The 17,428-nt window shown below is 49.2% G+C and overlaps 1 protein-coding gene across 1 annotated transcript in view; it reads right to left on the bottom strand.

Moving 5' to 3' along the window:
* Positions 1–15,502, bottom strand: part of AATF (apoptosis antagonizing transcription factor) — an 82,242-nt gene extending 66,740 nt beyond the window's left edge. The window contains exons 1-4 of the mRNA XM_044993770.1: positions 15,362–15,502; positions 7,173–7,364; positions 5,357–5,809; positions 3,882–4,019 (exon numbers count right to left, since the gene is read on the bottom strand). Coding sequence (XP_044849705.1) covers positions 3,882–4,019; positions 5,357–5,809; positions 7,173–7,364; positions 15,362–15,446 — 868 coding nt within the window. The 5' untranslated portion in view covers positions 15,447–15,502. The remainder of the gene's footprint in view (positions 1–3,881; positions 4,020–5,356; positions 5,810–7,172; positions 7,365–15,361) is intronic.
* Between the last annotated feature and the right edge of the window lie 1,926 nt (positions 15,503–17,428).

Here is a 17,428-nt window from a genome sequence, read left to right on the forward strand (position 1 = left end):
CGGTTCAGAGGTTGTCCACACGATAAAGCTCTGGCTTTACTGACGAGTCGCGAATCAGATGTACAGAATGAGAGCTCCAATTCAGTCTCACAATGCCCAACGCAGCAAAGTGATGGGGCGATGGCTCTTTTCTGTTTAACACAACAGATCGTCACAGGATTCAAAGATTCACCCAATCATTAAAGCGGAAGCCACAATTCTTACCAGAGAACCTTGTAGCAACAACCACAAGTCAAAAGCCATCTTGCAAACAAAAAATATACATACCTGCTGCGTATGGATATTACAGCTAACGTGGGCTTAGGTGGCCTGGTAACTCTGCAAAGCCATTGGCTTTCACTCTCCAGAGCTTCAAAAGCCAAACCCTTCTAGTGAACAAGAATTTAAAGCACGAGACACTTACATTTTAGAAGTACGACACATTGGACCAACCTCACAAAAGACATAATAATTAAGTAACTTCTCAAACCATGCTAGTCCACAGGGATTATACTGTAGTAGTTAGAGATGAAAAAGACCATTGCACCACAGCATCCATCCCCATAAAAGGGTAGGATATAGGCTGATGACAAGGGACATATCAGGTATTAAACTGACATTACAAGAGCGATCGCTGCATACAGCCTGTGTGTCAGTGAGCTATGTATGTCAACTGCTTAGAAATCAACCAAGATGAAAAGCCACTAATATTATTTAGTACCAACTTTGCCGCTGTGGCAAGTTCGAAGATGTAGGCTACATCCAAAGCGAGTTTGCCCCATATTCTACACTTCCTAAATCAAAAATTGGCAAAAGCACTTTTGCACAGTCGTGACATCAGCAAGACACAGGCCAACACTGTGCACCTCATTTAAAAAAATGGAACGTTTGCATTGTAAAATATCCTATGTTCGTTGCAAACTACATTAAGAAAAATGAAATTTAAACTTTGTCCTTTAAAAGAACAATATTAGAAAACACTAAACAAGAGATGATTTAATGAGAAAGTTCTTGAACTCAATATTGTTAAAAATCAATTACATGGCACCATAAATTCATACAGTGCTTTACTAAATAGATCAAGTTCCCTGCCCTGAAGAGGTTAACGGATAAACATGACCTCGGCCGCAGATGCTTTACCAAGCAAAAATACCAAATACTGGATCCCTTGACAATGCACCAGGTTTTACCTATTTGATAGACTCACAGACCTAGAGATGAAAAAGATCCACAAGATTATCTAATCCATCCCCTTAGAAGCAGTACAGAACTGTTCCCCACAATACATTCTCAGGCTATCTTTCAGAGGCCCATGTGACGGAGTTTCTCGTACTTCCCATAAAAGATTATTCCACAACCCAATAAAGCTAGGAATTATTTCAGTCCTGTCCCCAACAGCAACCAGCAGCAGGTGCTTCAGAGGAAGGTGCACAAAACCCCGCAGTAGCCAGATCGGGGTCTCATTCTAGTAGTTAGAGACTGTCTTTAGCCACGAGGCGTAAGATTTTCTATCACTTCCACAGTTTGTTAGCATTACCTTGTTCACCATATTGGTGCCCAAGCCCTCTTGGAATCTTATTAAGATTTTAGCCCCAACAGTGCCCCTGTTACAAAGCATTTCTTGAGATTCAATCTAAATTTTCCCTTTGCTAATATCATCCCATTAGTCCCTGGCAACACCCAAGTCCTCTCTTTTCTTGGTGTTTTCACACATTAAATACGGCACAAAAGTGAATGTAAGACATCGGGAATGTAAATCTATAGTACCCCAACCCCACCTGGTCAGATTATGAAAAGGGAGTGAGAGGAGGGAGAAATCACAAAGCAGTTATTAAACAGTGGATTTTCTTTTAACATTCCCGGACAACTAAACAATTAACATCTCCCCTATACTGTATTTATACTTTATTATTCCATGTGCTTGGATGTATTTTGCTTATGGGAAATATCAAAATGTCAACCTTTGTTTCTGTTAAAGGTCTTTAATGATATTGCATTTTAGACCTGTAATGAAACATGGTGCTTGCTGCAGTTTGTAATGCATCTCATTAAATACATTAATAACATGTATTTCACTAAAAGGTCAGCTTAGTATTATTGGGAGTTTGCCTTGCCTTCCCTTGCCTCCCCCCCCGCCCACTTTAATCACTTCATTTAAAGCAGCAGAGCTAACTTGGAAATATAAAGTGCCTCACCTGCTACAAGTAGAGATGTGATGAGGAGTTGGTGTGTTCAGATCCGGATTAGGTTTAAGATGGGCTATTAGGTTCAGTCAAAGGCTGACTCAAGGTCAGGATTTAGGTTGAGATTTGATGATGCCAAAAGTTCATGAACCAGTCTTACAAGGATTCTGCCACTTTAAGCCAAAACCTCACAGGGTTCTGACATCATTACAGCCGCACATTAAACTGAACATGAAAATAGGCACCTTTCAAGATTAGACTGGACACAGGACCAATACCAAAGGGCTGGCTTGGAACTGCAGAACTGGAGATATAAAGGTACTGCTTGATAATGGGGTGTTTTCTTTGATGAACTGTAAGGGTCAAGACGCTGGAAAACATCCAGAATCAGGGTGGTGGGAAGAAAGAATTTTGAGCTAAAGAAACAACCTTCTCGTGACTTTTTAAATGACTTGGTGCACACATCTTCCTCTTTTAAAGTTGCAGAAGAATATCCTACTGTGTATGCAGTTCATTATTTTTGCCAACATTTTTGACCACTAGGACATAAAAATACTCCTGCAGAAACCCACTTTCCTCTCTTGTATTGAACAGGTTTGATGATCTTTGATTTCATTTACTATTAGGTAAAAACAGCCTGATCCAAAGCCCACGGAAGTCCATGGAAATGAGTTCTGAGTGCATAGTGTTTAGTAGGTGCATTTTGTGCATTATACTTGCCATCTCTTAGAGAACCCACTGTAGGCCTGACCTGACCGATATCATTAACAGTATCACTGTTGTGTTGTTGTGGGGTTTTTTTTTGTTGATTAAATAGATGAATCAGTCTCCTAACTGAATGGACACTCACTGTCCAGTTGGACAGCAGGCACCTAGCAACACAGACTTTCTCTTTGAGATCTTATCCCGTGGGGAGCATTACACCAGAGTATAGAGAGTCTCATGGTTCGGTGACCCTTTGCCTCACAGCATGGAGTTTGTGTCACATGCTGCAATGCTGCCTAGGGACCCAAAACAGAAAGAGGAATCAACCCATTTTCAGAAGGTATCCTATGCTGAGGACGGATCACATAGAACGCAGCAGACCGGCAATACTCTGAACCGATACCAATCCCTTCTCATGTTCAACAAAAAAGAAATTCCTTCAGCCTGAAGGACCACCTTGAACTCTGGCGGGAATGCCCCTGAAGTCAGTGTGGTCACAAGGTCAGCCGAGGCATCGTGGTGCTAAGACAAGAAAAGTAGCCAGCACCAGAGCCGAACATGGCCCAATACATACGGGTAAGGGCACAGATTTACTTAGACTGGGAGCTCTTTGGGGCAGGGACTGCCTTTGTTCTGTGCTTGTGCAGCACCAATCACAATGGGGACCTGGTCCGTTACCAAGGCTCCTAGGGGCTACCACCATACAAATAGATGATAATAAAATATATGATTTACAGGCCAGGTGACTGTGTCTCCAAGGTCCTGCCCCTCGCACATCAGTGCCTTGCCATTCAGCCAAAGTTCACTTGAATGGGACCGTCACCTGAGCCGGTCAAACCTGATCCCTAATTAACCACAAGGGTTGCTATCACAAGGCACAAATCCCTGTCTCAGAGGCTGAAGACATCGGCTCCACAGACACTGCCAGCCCACAACGGAGTACAGAACCTGGGTCTCCCTGCCAGCAGCGTCTGTATCTCTGACACCAAAGCAGGCAGACTTAAAACTACTTACTGTTCTTGAGTGCGCTGGCAAATTCTTGCCCACCTTCCTTTTTAAACGCCGGGAACGTATCTGGCTGCGGAAGCTGGTTGGCCGTTAGGAGCGCTTTCTGCAGTTTGATTCTCCCTTCTAACAGCTGGTCCCACAGTGCTTTAAAACACAGAGGAAACAAAAAATGGATTCCATATTCCAAAGCATTTATTCACTCCCTTTCCCGTGAGCCTGCCTCCCAAAGATTCTGACTCAGAAAGCATCAGCCATTTCTCTTTGCTCTTCTTCCCCAGCAGCACTTTCCTATTGCAACAACACTTTGCAAATGGAGACTCATTATTGAATGGGACAACGAGACAGTAGTTGCCTAAAAGCTTCTCAAGGCTTCTGTTAAAATTCACCAGAGAAATTCAAATCGTAGAACTGCCAAAGCCAAGGTGCACACAGCTCCATCATTTGACATGACAAATGCCGGACAGCAAGGAATGGCATGCAGCACCAGTGCAGCTGCCACATGTATATGTATGCAGTATATGTATGTATGCAGTATATCATGCCCCGCAGAGCAAAATCTGGACTGCAGGGAAGATGGGACCAGGGATGGGGGGCAGGAGATTAACTACAGAATCCCCACAAGGTGGGAGCAGACAATCAGCATGTCCTGGTTAACACCGGCACTGATGGGTTGTCATCACCAACCTAGAAGCTTCTGGGTTAGCAGAGACATACATCAACTTTAGAAAAAAAAGGAAGTGAAGAGGATGTTTAGTTTCCGTTGTAATCCATCATGATATCCCCATTAAACCCAAATTCTTTCACTCCAAAGGATGGAGCTCACAAGGGCACAGAAAACAGGCACCTCCTCTCCAGCCAACACGCTGGGATGGATTACTACAGCCGTGGTTCTCAGGGGGCCACAAGCAGGTTTCAGGGGGTTCGCCAAGCAGGGCCAACATTAGATTTGCGGGGGCCCAGGGCAGAAAGCCAAAGCCTGGGGCTGAAGCTGAAGCCTGAACAACTTAGTTTCGCGGAACTGCCCTGCTTGCTACCCCCTAACACTGGCCCTGGCTTATGTATGCAGAAAAACAGCTTTTGTGGCACAGACGGGCCAGGGAATTTTTATAGCATGTTGGAGGGGCCTCCGAAAGAAAAAGGTTGAGAACCCCTGTACTAAAGCACATCAAAACGCAGACTAGTGTCTGAGACCCTGAGCAACACACGCAGTGCAATAAATCCTTATTTACAATGGTACCATAACCATGCTCAATCCCGGTTCAGCTAAACCAACTGCTGGCAAAGTATGAGTTTAATTCTGCAGCACAGTCAAGGCCAAAGTCTATGGCGCACAGCTGGTAGAACACTTGCTGTACACTCCTAAAACGACTCCAGTGCGTGCTGCAACGTGCAAATGGGTTAGAAGAGTTCTTAGCACAATTCATTTCTCTAGCACAAGGCATAGGGCTCATCAAAATACAAAGCAAATTCCATGTACAAACCTATTTGGTTTTTCACGGCTTTTCCTTTTTCTACTTCTTCAGACACTTTTTCTTTAGAGAAGGTCACCACCCCCCCGTCATCCTCGCTCTCTTTGGCATCTGCCACGTCCGCCTCACTTGCATCTCCAGATTCTTCTTCATTGCTCCCTTCTTCTTCATCCTCCTCTTCCTCATCTTCTTCTTCCTCATCCTCCTCTTCACTGCTCCCCACATCATCCATCCCTTCCGTAAATTTCTCAAAGTCACGGATGTTCTGGAAACTGAACTTTGGTGTTTGGAGCTGGGCAGATGTTTCTCTCCCCTCCTCTTGGTCACTTCCCAAGTCACTCTCCTGGTCATCCTTAGTGCTGCTGTGCTCATTGTCCTGATCATCTGTAGCATCTAGAATGTCCTCATCCAATTCTTCCTCCAGATCTCCACTGTCTAGGTCTCTCTCAGACGATGTTTCTTCATCTGATAATTAAAAAAGGAAATATTTAAACAAAGTTATTTAATCACAAACTCTGGCTGCAACTCTGCAATATCCATTATCAGTAAGGCTGTGAATCTTTCATGACGGTCACGGAAGTCACGGATTTCGTGACTTTCCGGGACCTCTGTGACCTCCGCAGCTCCAGTGGCTGATGCGGCTGATCCCAGGGCTGCCCAGTCGGCTGGGGCGGTCCTGGGACCAGCCGCACTGGCCACTGCACCAGCGGCCCAGGCAACCGGTCCCGGGCAACTGGTCCCAGGCACTGCCGCAAAGCAGAGGTCCGGGAGCAGCAGCGGTGCCACAGGCTGCTCCCGCCCAGAGCAGCAGGGGTGGTGGGTCCCTGGCCCAGAGCAGCAGTGGGGGTGGCAGGGCCATGGGCCACCTCCCGCCCGGAGCAGCAGCGGCGGGGCCACGGGCTGCGCCCCCTCCCCTCCCCTCCCCAGGAGCAGCGGCGGCAGCAGGGCCCCAGGCCGCCCCCCACCCCCAGGAACAGCAGCATCTGCTGGATCACACACCCCGCCCCAGCAGGTAAGATTTAGTCACAAGTATTTTTAGTGAAAGTCACAGACAGGTCATTGGCTGTGACTTTTTGGTTATTGCTCGTGACCTGTCGATGACTTTTACTAAAAATACCCGTGACTAAATCGTACCCTTAATTATCAGCATTCAGTTGGTGGTCTGGCCTGGTTTAGACCTGTCGTCCACGAGGGATAATTCTAGGCACAATTTTGCTCTTTCCTTAGGCTTATGAGGATACATCTGCAAACTGAAACCTTAGTTCAAGCTTTTCTGTAGTAACAGTCACTCCAACAACGATTATCACATCCATTGATTAGCTGACAGCCTTTCCCATTTAAAAATGAAGCAATGTTAAGCAAACAAGGTGTTCAAGCTTTGGTACAAGTGTCTTTATAATGAGAAATTGTACATAAGCACTAAGCAGCTACAATTCCCAAGAGCTGACATTTTAAAGATGGCAGATAGTTCTCCCATTCCACACGGAGTTCAGGTCACTTTCCTTGCCAGGTAATTTAACCTGGCTGAACTTTTTGTACCTGAGATTTAGTCACTCCCCTTCCTTCATCTGCAGGGAGCAGCTATAGTCCTGGAGACGTCCCTTTCCCAGGAGCTAATGAATAAGGCTACGACTCAGCACAGCACTTAAGAAGCCAAGCTTAACTTTAAGCACATGAAGTCAGTGAGACTTAAACACTGCTGAGCTGGGAGTCCTGTCATGGTGAAGAGCTCCACTGGATGAGCATTCCACTTACTGCCTGTAGTTGTGGCAATTTAGGGTCGCCGGCGGGGGGACGGAAAGGCAGGGAAAGAAACTGAATTTCTCACCAAATGCTGCTCCGGGCAGAGACTCCCCCCATCGTTCTTCCTGCAAGGCCTGGCGAGATACAGTTCTCCCGCTGTATCTCTTATCAGCTTCTAAGAGGGAGGCGGAGGCTCGTTTCCGTATATTGCCGACGGCAAAGATGTCATCTTCGGTTCCGCCCTCATCGAACTTGTCGATCACCCTGGCAGCAGTGGCTGTGAAGAGGAGAGGGAGTTTAACAGTGCAGGGTTTCAAACTAAGAGCAGAACTCAGGCTTGCGAGGCAGGAGAGAGATTCTATCTAGGACTGCCAGAAAGTAAATATCTATATCCTCCTTGGATTCAGGGGACTAGAACTAGGGACCTTGCATTCCACATACGCTGGCCTCTAACACATGAGCTAAAGGACCAATCATATTAGGAGCTGTATATGGTCACTTGGGCACAGAGCCCACAAGCTTCATTTTTTTAATCAAAACTCATCAATACCTATCTGGCTCTTGCCACCTCTGGACGGGCTTCTCCTAGGTTCACCAAAAGGGCTGTAAACCTCTTGATGGACCAAGGCCAAGCTTTAGGTGCTTCAGAAAAACCTGGTTGGATTCATCCAGTTTTGGTAAGAGCATATTAACACACACCTGCTTACATCCTCTGGAGGCCAGCTTCTAAAGGCCAAGAAGTTGCATACCCTGAACGGAGGTCTGATTTCACCCAACAGGGGAGAGTGGGGCAGTATATTCAGACCAGCTTACAACAGTTTGGGTCATTGTAGATATCCTATCCCCTAGAACTGGAAGGGACCTTGAAAGGTTATTGAGTCCAGCCTCCTGCCTTCACTAGCAGGACCAAGTACTGATTTTGCCCCAGATCCATAAGTGGCCCCCTCAAGGAGGAAACTCACAACCCTGGGTTTAACAGGCCAATGCTCAATCCACTGAGCTCTCCCTCCCCTCATTGGGTCATTGTAGCAGGGCAGTTACCCTGCTCTGGTGGAGGAAGGCTGGGCTGATTGGGGAAGCAGTCAAAGCTGGGGCCACGCCCCAATGAGGCCACACCTGGCCCTGTTATAAGAGCTCAGGGAGGAGGTGGGTCAGTCTCTCTCTAGCTGTGGAGGGAGAAGGACCTGGCTGCCTGGGAATAAGGTACCCGGAGCAGAGCAGTGCTGGGGAAGGACAAGGGGAGCTCCAACCTGGCAACTCCCCAGGTTGAGGCCTTGATAAAGGCCTGTGCAGATACTGGGGGGGGGCGGTGGTAGAGGAGCTGGTCCAACCCCCTTGCCAATGATGCGTGGCCATTACAGACTGCAGTCTGCCCCAGTGAGCGGGGACTAGATGATGACTGACAGTAGGCACTGAGGCAAGGTGGGTGTAGAGGGTTGGGGGTTTTCCTGGGAGGGGAGACCCAAAAAGGGGGGGGTACTGCTGGGGGCAGAACCCCGAGGAAAGGGGCACTGGGGTCTGGGAGGGACACGGGGCTTGAGGCAGGCAAGACACTGGCCAGCAGAGGGTGCTCTGAGGCTGGAAAAGAGCTAATTCCCAGGATGACCAGCAGGAGGTGCTGCACCGGTGAGTTGTCCCCTCACTACAGACATCAACAAGGAGTAGAAATTGAAGCAGGGTTTATCAGATATGGCCTCCTTCCCTATTCGGAAGCAGAGCGAGAACGAACCGGGCTCTTTACTTAGACCACTCAACAGCCATCACATGGGAACAACTTTCAGTCACTACCAACCTCGCTTGGCTTCATAGCGGTGGCAGTAGAGAAAGCAGTCCTGATACCCCCCGGCAAATCCATTTTCCCCAACACTAAGGGAAAGAGGATTCAAAGCGCAGCTGTAGGGCTACACTGCCACATGCAAGACCTTATCTTCAGTTTTACTGAGCGCATGCTCCTTCTCTCTCTGTTAAACAAGGACACACTCTGCTTCCCCTACAACGTGGAGAAGGAGCGCTGTGGAAACACCAAAGCCCCTTTAAGGAGGAAGAGAGGAAGTCTCAGATTTGGGTTTCTTGCCTGGCAGGGCAGGGCATCATCACTAGGGCACTGTCTATAATCAGTTAAGTAAACGTGTTTCTCTTACTTAAAATTCAGCAGAAATAAAGGAATGTTCCAAAGGCATCTATATTTCAGAAAGGCAATCACTGAGACTTTTCTATGGCTTAAAGCCCCATTCCCCTTCCAGCACCATCAAAATCTTGGGAAGAACATGGCTGAAAGTTTTATAAATTGACTAACTCCAAATGTGCCTCCAGGTTTCTCCCAAGCAATTTAGGTTTGGTTCTTTAGGCCAGCAAAGTGCAGCACTTTTAACTAGAGCAAAGTATCCTGTGACTCCAAGAGGCTCTCCATATGTTCATTCTCCAACACCAAAATAATTATATCAAGTTCATTTTGCTACATGAACACTGGCCTATATTCACCCCCCTGCCCATATCAGAGAGACCATATGAGGCACCGCACAGAATGTGTCTGCTCAGACCCACTTTGGGGGGTGGGGTCCATGAATAATAGAGTCCTCCTGAGAAGTCTGACCACCTGGCAAAAGATTCAGCAAAGCTGGAGTGGTTTCATTCTGCACTGGCAAATGAAAAGACAACAACCCGTAACTCGGATGGCCTCTGGGCTCTTGATAAATTTATAAGACACTTAAATAACTAAATGCTGTAATTGTCTAAATATAGAAAACAACTTTATTACAATGCCTGTTGTCTTTCCCGCTTCCCTGTTCTTCAGATACAGGGAAATGGTTTATTCCAGCAAACGTGGATCGTTATAACAGGTTCTCTTCTCTTCATTTTCATTCATGCGCAAGGCACCCTCTATGCAAAATTATAGGGTTAGGATTGTTCAGCCAATTGAGTGATCTGATTGGCTGAACATCGCTAAGTGCTTTTTTAATGTGTGTTTGAGAATGTTAATGCCCCATTTATGTAAACTATTTACTTAAGGGGAGAAAAAAAAAACTCACAGGGGATAAAATGTCTTATTCTCAAGCAAGCACTGAACTGCAAAATGGTGAAAGGGAAATCAGGAGCGTCCCATAACCCGCTTGGTTGGAAAGTCATTGTTCTATAGAAAACATAAGGAAAGCAAGTTCTGCAAGCTTCTCGTTTAGGTCCTGTCTATACTACCACTGAGGTGGGCAAAAATTGTGTCACGCAGGGGTGTGAAAAAACCACCCCCCTGAGCAACATAAATGTTGCCGGCATAAGTAATAGTGTGCACAGTGCTATGTCAACAGGAGAGCTTCTCCCATCGACACAACTACCACCGCTTGCTGGGGGTGGTTTAATTATGTGGCTGGGACAGCTCCTTCCTGTTGGCATAGAGCTGCTACACGGGAGATCTTACAGCAGTACAGCTGTGTTGCTGTGAGGTCTCTAATGTAGACAAAGGAATTGCATAGAAATTCATGCTAGGCCTCAAACACCTCAAGACACATTGCAAGGTAACTCTGCAATTAAATGAATTGCACCCACATATTGCTCACAATGGCAACCAGCACAAAGTATATGCAACGCAACAGGTTACATAACTTGCTGGTCGCTATCTTTAAAGCAGGCATTATGTATTGACTATATAAAGCAAGTCAGACATTTGTGCAAAAACAAGGGCCACCTTGTCAAGTGACCAGGTGCAGCCATCTGGCTCCTAAGTCACATTTAAGAATCCAGATGATTAACTATTTCTGTTACAGTAGCATTTAGAAGCCCCAACTAAGATGGGGGTTCCCGCGGTGCTAGGTGCTGTACAGATACATAGCAAGAGTCTCCACCCTGACTGAGCAGCCTGCAGTCTAAAGAGACAAGACAGAAGAGGGGTGGGAGAGGAATGAGAGGTAAATGATTTGCTCACAGGTCATACAGTCGGTGGTAGCATGTCTCCCAACTCCCAGGCCAGCGCTCTATCCGCTAAGCCATAAATACTCAGCCATCATACTTGCTTGTACTCCTAGTTTCCTTCACAGATGAAACAGAAATTGCTTATTGAATTCATACTCAACAAAACCTGCAGCTGATCACCTCTGTCATCACCCTGCACTCTCAAGAAGAGGGTAAGATTGTGGTAGGTGCTTGAGAGGAGAGACTAGATAAATAAGTCAGCTGCAGACTCCTCTGTCGGACTCCATGGGTCACAGCTGTGGTTCCCAACCCATGTGCATCTGAGAGCTGCTACTAGACACACACACAAAAAGGCTCAAAGCCAAGAAATTCTTTAACATCAAGAAAACGTAACACGTCAACCACGTCTGGTTAATGAGATCTTGTCTAGCTTATGTTCATACACAGTTGTGTAGAGTCGAGTTAGCTGACACCAATACTGACCACCATGACTGCCCAGTCAGTTTAAACCAGGGCAAATTCCGTTCGGTATTGTGACAGCTCACTCAATTCTTCATAATCAAGCCTGAACACAATAAAATTGTGTAATGCAGACAAGCCCTGAAGAAGAGTTCACTGTCACTGGTTTGATGATTTTATTTATTTCGTTATTCTGTCCATTGGAGGCACTCTGCACTGGTGTGATGGGATGAATGCGTGAAGTCCAAAGCAGTAAAAATAAATGGCAGGTATCAGTCTAAAAACGACAAAGAGGACATTGCCACTACATGTCATGAAGGGAGAAACCAATTTCTAAAAATTTGCAATTAAGCTAGCAAAGGGCTTGATTTAAAAAAAAAAATCCACTTGCCAGTGGTCAGGAGAAAACAACGAACAATCACGTCTGGTATGATAAATAGCGTCCTGGAAAGCGGGTATGCTCTGACTGCTACTAAACATGCTAGACATGATTGTTACCAGTTATCGTGTCCTCCTTGCTTCCTCCAACCCCTTTTGTTTCTTACATCCGCATTACGTGTAACCCTGTACTTTCTTCCGGGCGGGGACTTTTTTTTAGAATTAGCACAATGGAACCCTGATCCTTGTTGGAGACCCCTAGACGCAAAGCAGATAAACAATAATAAATAATAATTATAATAACTGCCAGTAATTGCTGTTGAATTTAAGCTTTTATTTAAATAAAAAAAGACATCTCTATCCCGTCTAGCTCCAAAGGAAACCTTCCAACTGAGAATGATGTGTGAAGAATCAATTCAGAACCCTTCTTCCCTTGTCTACACTACAAAGAGTTTGCTGGGACGCTATACTGGCAAAAGCGACATCAGCTCCCCAAATGAAATAAGCTAGGCTGGCAAAATGACTTTTCTGCATCTACACCAGGGCTTTTGTTGACTGACAAAGCTATTATGTCAGTTAGGGGCATAATTTTTTCACGCTCCTAACTGACAGCTATGCCGGCAAAACTTTTAAGTGTAGAGTGGGGTTTAAGCGTGCGGACAGGGCATCTATCCCTACACATGTTTTCATGATCAGCAAAACGAAATTAACAAGGCCTCTGGTCAGTGTTGCTGCTGATATTCAGAACCCTGTGAGCATTTAATTGCCCTACTTCTTGGTAAAAGTGACAGCAGAAGCAGACGCTGGGACTATTCACAGGAGGGAAAGATTCAAAAAATGGAGGCTCAGATAAGATAGAGGAGAGGACCAACAACATGCAGCCTTGGGATAGGCTGAAAAGACAGAGGCCCTTTTAGACAGCATATGGAGTCTTTAAAATCATCAGACTCAACTAGCCAAATGATAACAGATGGAGCCCCCAGGCACAATCTGGACACAGCACTATGGCAGAAATCAAAGTCCCTCCCTTTTCCCAGCAGGTAAGTTGGAGGGCAGAAGATTTTTTACTGTTGCCCCAGGACCTCACTGGTACACAGCCTCCCTCATCTCTGTAGCAGCCTTTGGCTGACCGGTTTCATCTGTGAGATAGTAGGTGTCCAGTACCTTTTTTAAGCTCCAAACCAGCACCCCTTTTGGACTCAGTGCAAACAACAGGAGCCCATGATACATTCCCAAGGCCCTGCTTAGTAGGGAATAGCGATGACAGCAATCCATTCATCACATACCAGTACAGCCAATTTGGCCAAATGTGGGACACAGAGAGAGAGAGAAAAACTGAGGGACACATGAAAATTATTCGGTCAGGAAGCTTAAAATGCTGGGTCATTAATTTCCCCAACAATAATCTCTAAATTTTTGATAATACATTACTGATATGAATTAAACGACAATACAGTAGTTCACAGCAAACTCATGAGAGGGACAGAGGTATATTTTGAGCAGTAAAGAGTGACAGTCCATAATGCTGGGATGCTTCAGAGGCATAACCCAACACAATCGCTAGTATAGCAGGAGCAGTGAGCTACAGATCCAGCTCCACCAAAATGAGATGATGATGAACAGCAACTGCCACGCTGCCCCCCAGCGCCCCAGTGATTTACATGGGAGACTCCTACGGACGGGAAGGCCTCACACAGGTGCTGAGCTGTGGATCAAGGTAAACCAGCCTCGAAATATATTTACCAAGTGGTTATGAAGGCCACGCAAACGCCCACAGGGAAAAACAGGAAAGCACACACTCATGGTGGTACAGTAGAACCTCAGAGTGACGAACACCTCAGGAACGGAGGTTGTTCGTAACTCGGAAATGTTCCTAACTCTGAACAAAATGTTTTGGTTGTTCTTTCAAAACTTTACAACTGAACACTGACTTAATACAGCTATGAAACTTTACCATGCGGAAGCAAAATGCTGCTTCTCCTCCCCACCTTTTTTTTTTTTAGTTTACATTTAACAGAGTACTGTACTGTATTTGCTGTTTTTTGGTCTCTGCTTCTGCCTGATTGTGTCCTTCCAGTTCCAAATGAGGTGTGTGGTTGACTACTGTAGGTGCCAGGGGGGGAGCAGCCCCCAGTCTCTGCCCCAGGGAAGGGAGAGGAGTTGAGAGAAAGAAGGCCCCAGTTTTGGAGCTGGGTAAGGAGAGTGGGTATTAGCCCCTGCTCACTGTCATGGGGGGCGGGGGGCGAGATAGAAGAGGTATTGAAGAAGAGGGAGCAGACCCACTCAGTGTTCAGGGAGGAGAAAAGACCTTGGCAGGTGGGGGGTGAAAAGAGCAGCCCCCAGTGTCCCAGGGAGGAATGCACTAGGGAGATATTGGTGGGGTGCAGCCCCCAATCATTGCGGGGGGGAAAGCACACAGCACTGGGGGAGGCATTGGGGGGCAGCCCCCGGTTGCTGCCCAGGGGAGCACATGGCACCAGAGAAGGTATCGAGGGGCAGCCCCCAGTCACTGCCGGGAGGGAGCACATGACCCTGGTGGAGCTACAGGAGGCAGCCCCCGGTCGCTGCCCGGGGGGGAGCACACGGGGCTGGGGGGGGGTTGCCAGGGGGGCTGCGCCCGGTCGCTGCCCGGGGGAGCACACGGGGCCGGGGGGGGTATCGGGGGGCAGCCCGCGGTCGCTGCCCGGGGGGAGCACACGGGGCCGGGGGGGGTATCGGGGGGCAGCCCAAGGTCGCTGCCCGGGGGAGCACACGGGGCCGGGGGGGGTATCGGGGGGCAGCCCAAGGTCGCTGCCCGGGGGAGCACACGGGGCCGGGGGGGGTATCGGGGGGCAGCCCGCGGTCGCTGCCCGGGGGAGCACACGGGGCCGGGGGGGGGTATCGGGGGGCAGCCCGCGGTCACTGCCCAGGGGGAGCACATGGCGCTGGGGGAGGTTGCCAGGGGGGCTGCGCCCGGTCGCTGCCCGGGGGAGCACACGGGGCCGGGGGGATATCGGGGGGCAGCCCGCGGTCGCTGCCCGGGGGGAGCACACGGGGCCGGGGGGGGGTATCGGGGGGCAGCCCGCGGTCGCTGCCCGGGGGAGCACACGGGGCCGGGGGGGGCTAGCGGGGGGCAGCCCGCGGTCGCTGCCCAGGGGGAGCACATGGCGCTGGGGGAGGTTGCCAGGGGGGCTGCGCCCGGTCGCTGCCCGGGGGAGCACACGGGGCCGGGGGGATATCGGGGGGCAGCCCGCGGTCGCTGCCCGGGGGGAGCACACGGGGCCGGGGGGGATATCGGGGGGCAGCCCGCGGTCGCTGCCCGGGGCAGCACACGGGGCCGGGGGGGGTATCGGGGGGCAGCCCGCGGTCGCTGCCCGGGGGAGCACACGGGGCCGGGGGGGCAGCCCGCGGTCGCTGCCCGGGCATGCGGGGGGCTCTGTGCGCCGCCGCCGCCGCCTCTCCATGAGGCGCCCACGTGGGTGCCCGGCCTAGCCCGGCGCCGCCGGTCGCTCCCCCCAGCCCCGCCACGCCCGGGGTCCCCTCCGCCCCCCTCACCTTCCTCCGGGTCGTCCTCGGGGTCGGCGGGCCGGGGCAGGGGGTTGAGCAGCTGCTCCAGCTGCTGAGCTAAGGGCGCCGCCATCTTCCCTGGCCGCCGCGCCGGGGGCTCGGAGCGGGCCGCGCTTCCGGGGGGGGGGGGTTGGCGGCTCCGGCTCCGCCCGGCGGGCGGGGGCGAGCAAAGGGTCAGCGGACCGTGGCGGGGGGGGGGGGAATGGTGGGTTTAAGGCGGTCTGGGGGTGAGCACGGGGGGTAGCAGGTGAGGTGAAGGGGTGGGTAGGGGGGTGCAGGGGGTATCAGTAGGGGATGTGTGGTTACAGGGGGGTTGGAGAGGGTGTGGGTATAAGATGAGGTGATGGGGTGGGTAGGGGGGTGGAGGGGTCTGGGTTTATGGGGGTATCGGGAGGGGAGGGGGTGGTTATAGGGGGTTGAAGAAGGCGGGGTATAAGGGGATATTAGTATAGAGAGGTGAGGGGTTGTGTAGGTAGAAGGGGGATTGAGGGGGTGGGTAGAAGGGGTATCAGTATGAGGGGAAGGGAGTGTGATTGGGGGGTTTGAAGAGGGGGTGGGTATAAGGAGGGACGGGGGTGGGTGTAAGGGGCATGGGGATCTGATGAGGTGAAGGGGTCGGTGTAAGGGGGTTGTAGGGGTGTGGGTATCAGGTGAGGTGAAGGGGATGTGGGTGTAGAGGGGGGCTGGTATCTGATGAGGTGAAGGGGTTGGAGCGGTGTGGGTATCAGGTGAGGTGAAGGGGAGGTGGGTGTAAGGGGTGCACGTATCTGATGAGGTGAAGGGGTCGGTGTAAGGGGGTTGTAGGGGTGTGGGTATCAGGTGAGGTGAAGGGGATGTGGGTGTGGAGGGGGGCCGGTATCTGATGAGGTGAAGGGGTCGGTGTAAGGGGGTTGTAGGGGTGTGGGTATCAGGTGAGGTGAAGGGGATGTGGGTGTGGAGGGGGGCCGGTATCTGATGAGGTGAAGGGGTTGGAGGGGTGTGGGTATCAGGTGAGGTGAAAGGGATGTGGGTGTAAGGGGGTATCACTATAAGGAGAGGTGGGTGGGGGTGTTGATATAAGTGGGGGATGGAGGAGTGAGGGCCAGAGGTATAAGGGGAGGTGAAGGGTGTAAGGGGAGGGTAAGCAGGTGTGGTGGGGAGATTATGTGTGGGTATATAAGGGTAGGTGCAAAGGGGTTGTGGGGGTGAGGGTATAAGGAGAGGCTGAGTGCATGGGACTTTTGTATGGATAAGTGGGGTGAGGCAGGGCTGGGTGTGTTTGGGTAAGGGTAACTAACGTGAAGTATAACGGGGGAAATCAGTGTGAGAATTAACACAGGGGAGGATGTGTGGGTGGAGGTGAAGGAATGTATGAGTGTCTAAGCATGTAAAACCTATGTAAATAGAATGTTTTTCTGGTGTTTATACATAGTAAAACCTCTTATGCAACCCTTCTTCCCTCCAGCACACACATATTAGTCTTATTTAGGTTATGTATCTGTCGCATACATCACTTTTATGAACAATTTGTTATCCAACCCGATTCCATGGTACCTCTTCCGTTCAGGTAAATAGGGTTCTACCTTTTGTGTGTGTGTACATGCTTGCACAAATGTGTTCCTGTGCAATGGGCCAGATTCTCATCTTAGGTAAATTCTCAGAGCTCCATTGACTTCAATTTACCTTAGCTGAGCATCTGGTCCAGTGTAATTAACACTTTGCTGAAGTGGAGAAGAAACTTGAAGCAGCCATACTTATAAAAAACAATTATTTAAAAAAAATTGTCTTGCTTTTTCCATTTTTGGAAGTTGAACTTGAGGTCAGTTCTTGTTAATTCAATAATAGTTATGTCCAAGCTCATATTGCACTCAGTCCTACTACACCCCTTATTCACACAACAGTCCCATCGAGTGATTTCATCTAAGAGGTGCAGTATAAGGCCCCATGGCTGATAATAAACACCTTGGCCTTTGACCTCTGAGTCCATGTCCCACAGAATATGTTTACTATATAACAAACAGGAACCACTGTCACATTATTATTATACATGAGCAGCATAAGCAAACAAAAACGGGG

The sequence above is a fragment of the Mauremys mutica genome, chromosome 19, assembly GCF_020497125.1.
Source record: "Mauremys mutica isolate MM-2020 ecotype Southern chromosome 19, ASM2049712v1, whole genome shotgun sequence".
Classification (NCBI taxonomy): domain Eukaryota; kingdom Metazoa; phylum Chordata; order Testudines; family Geoemydidae; genus Mauremys; species Mauremys mutica.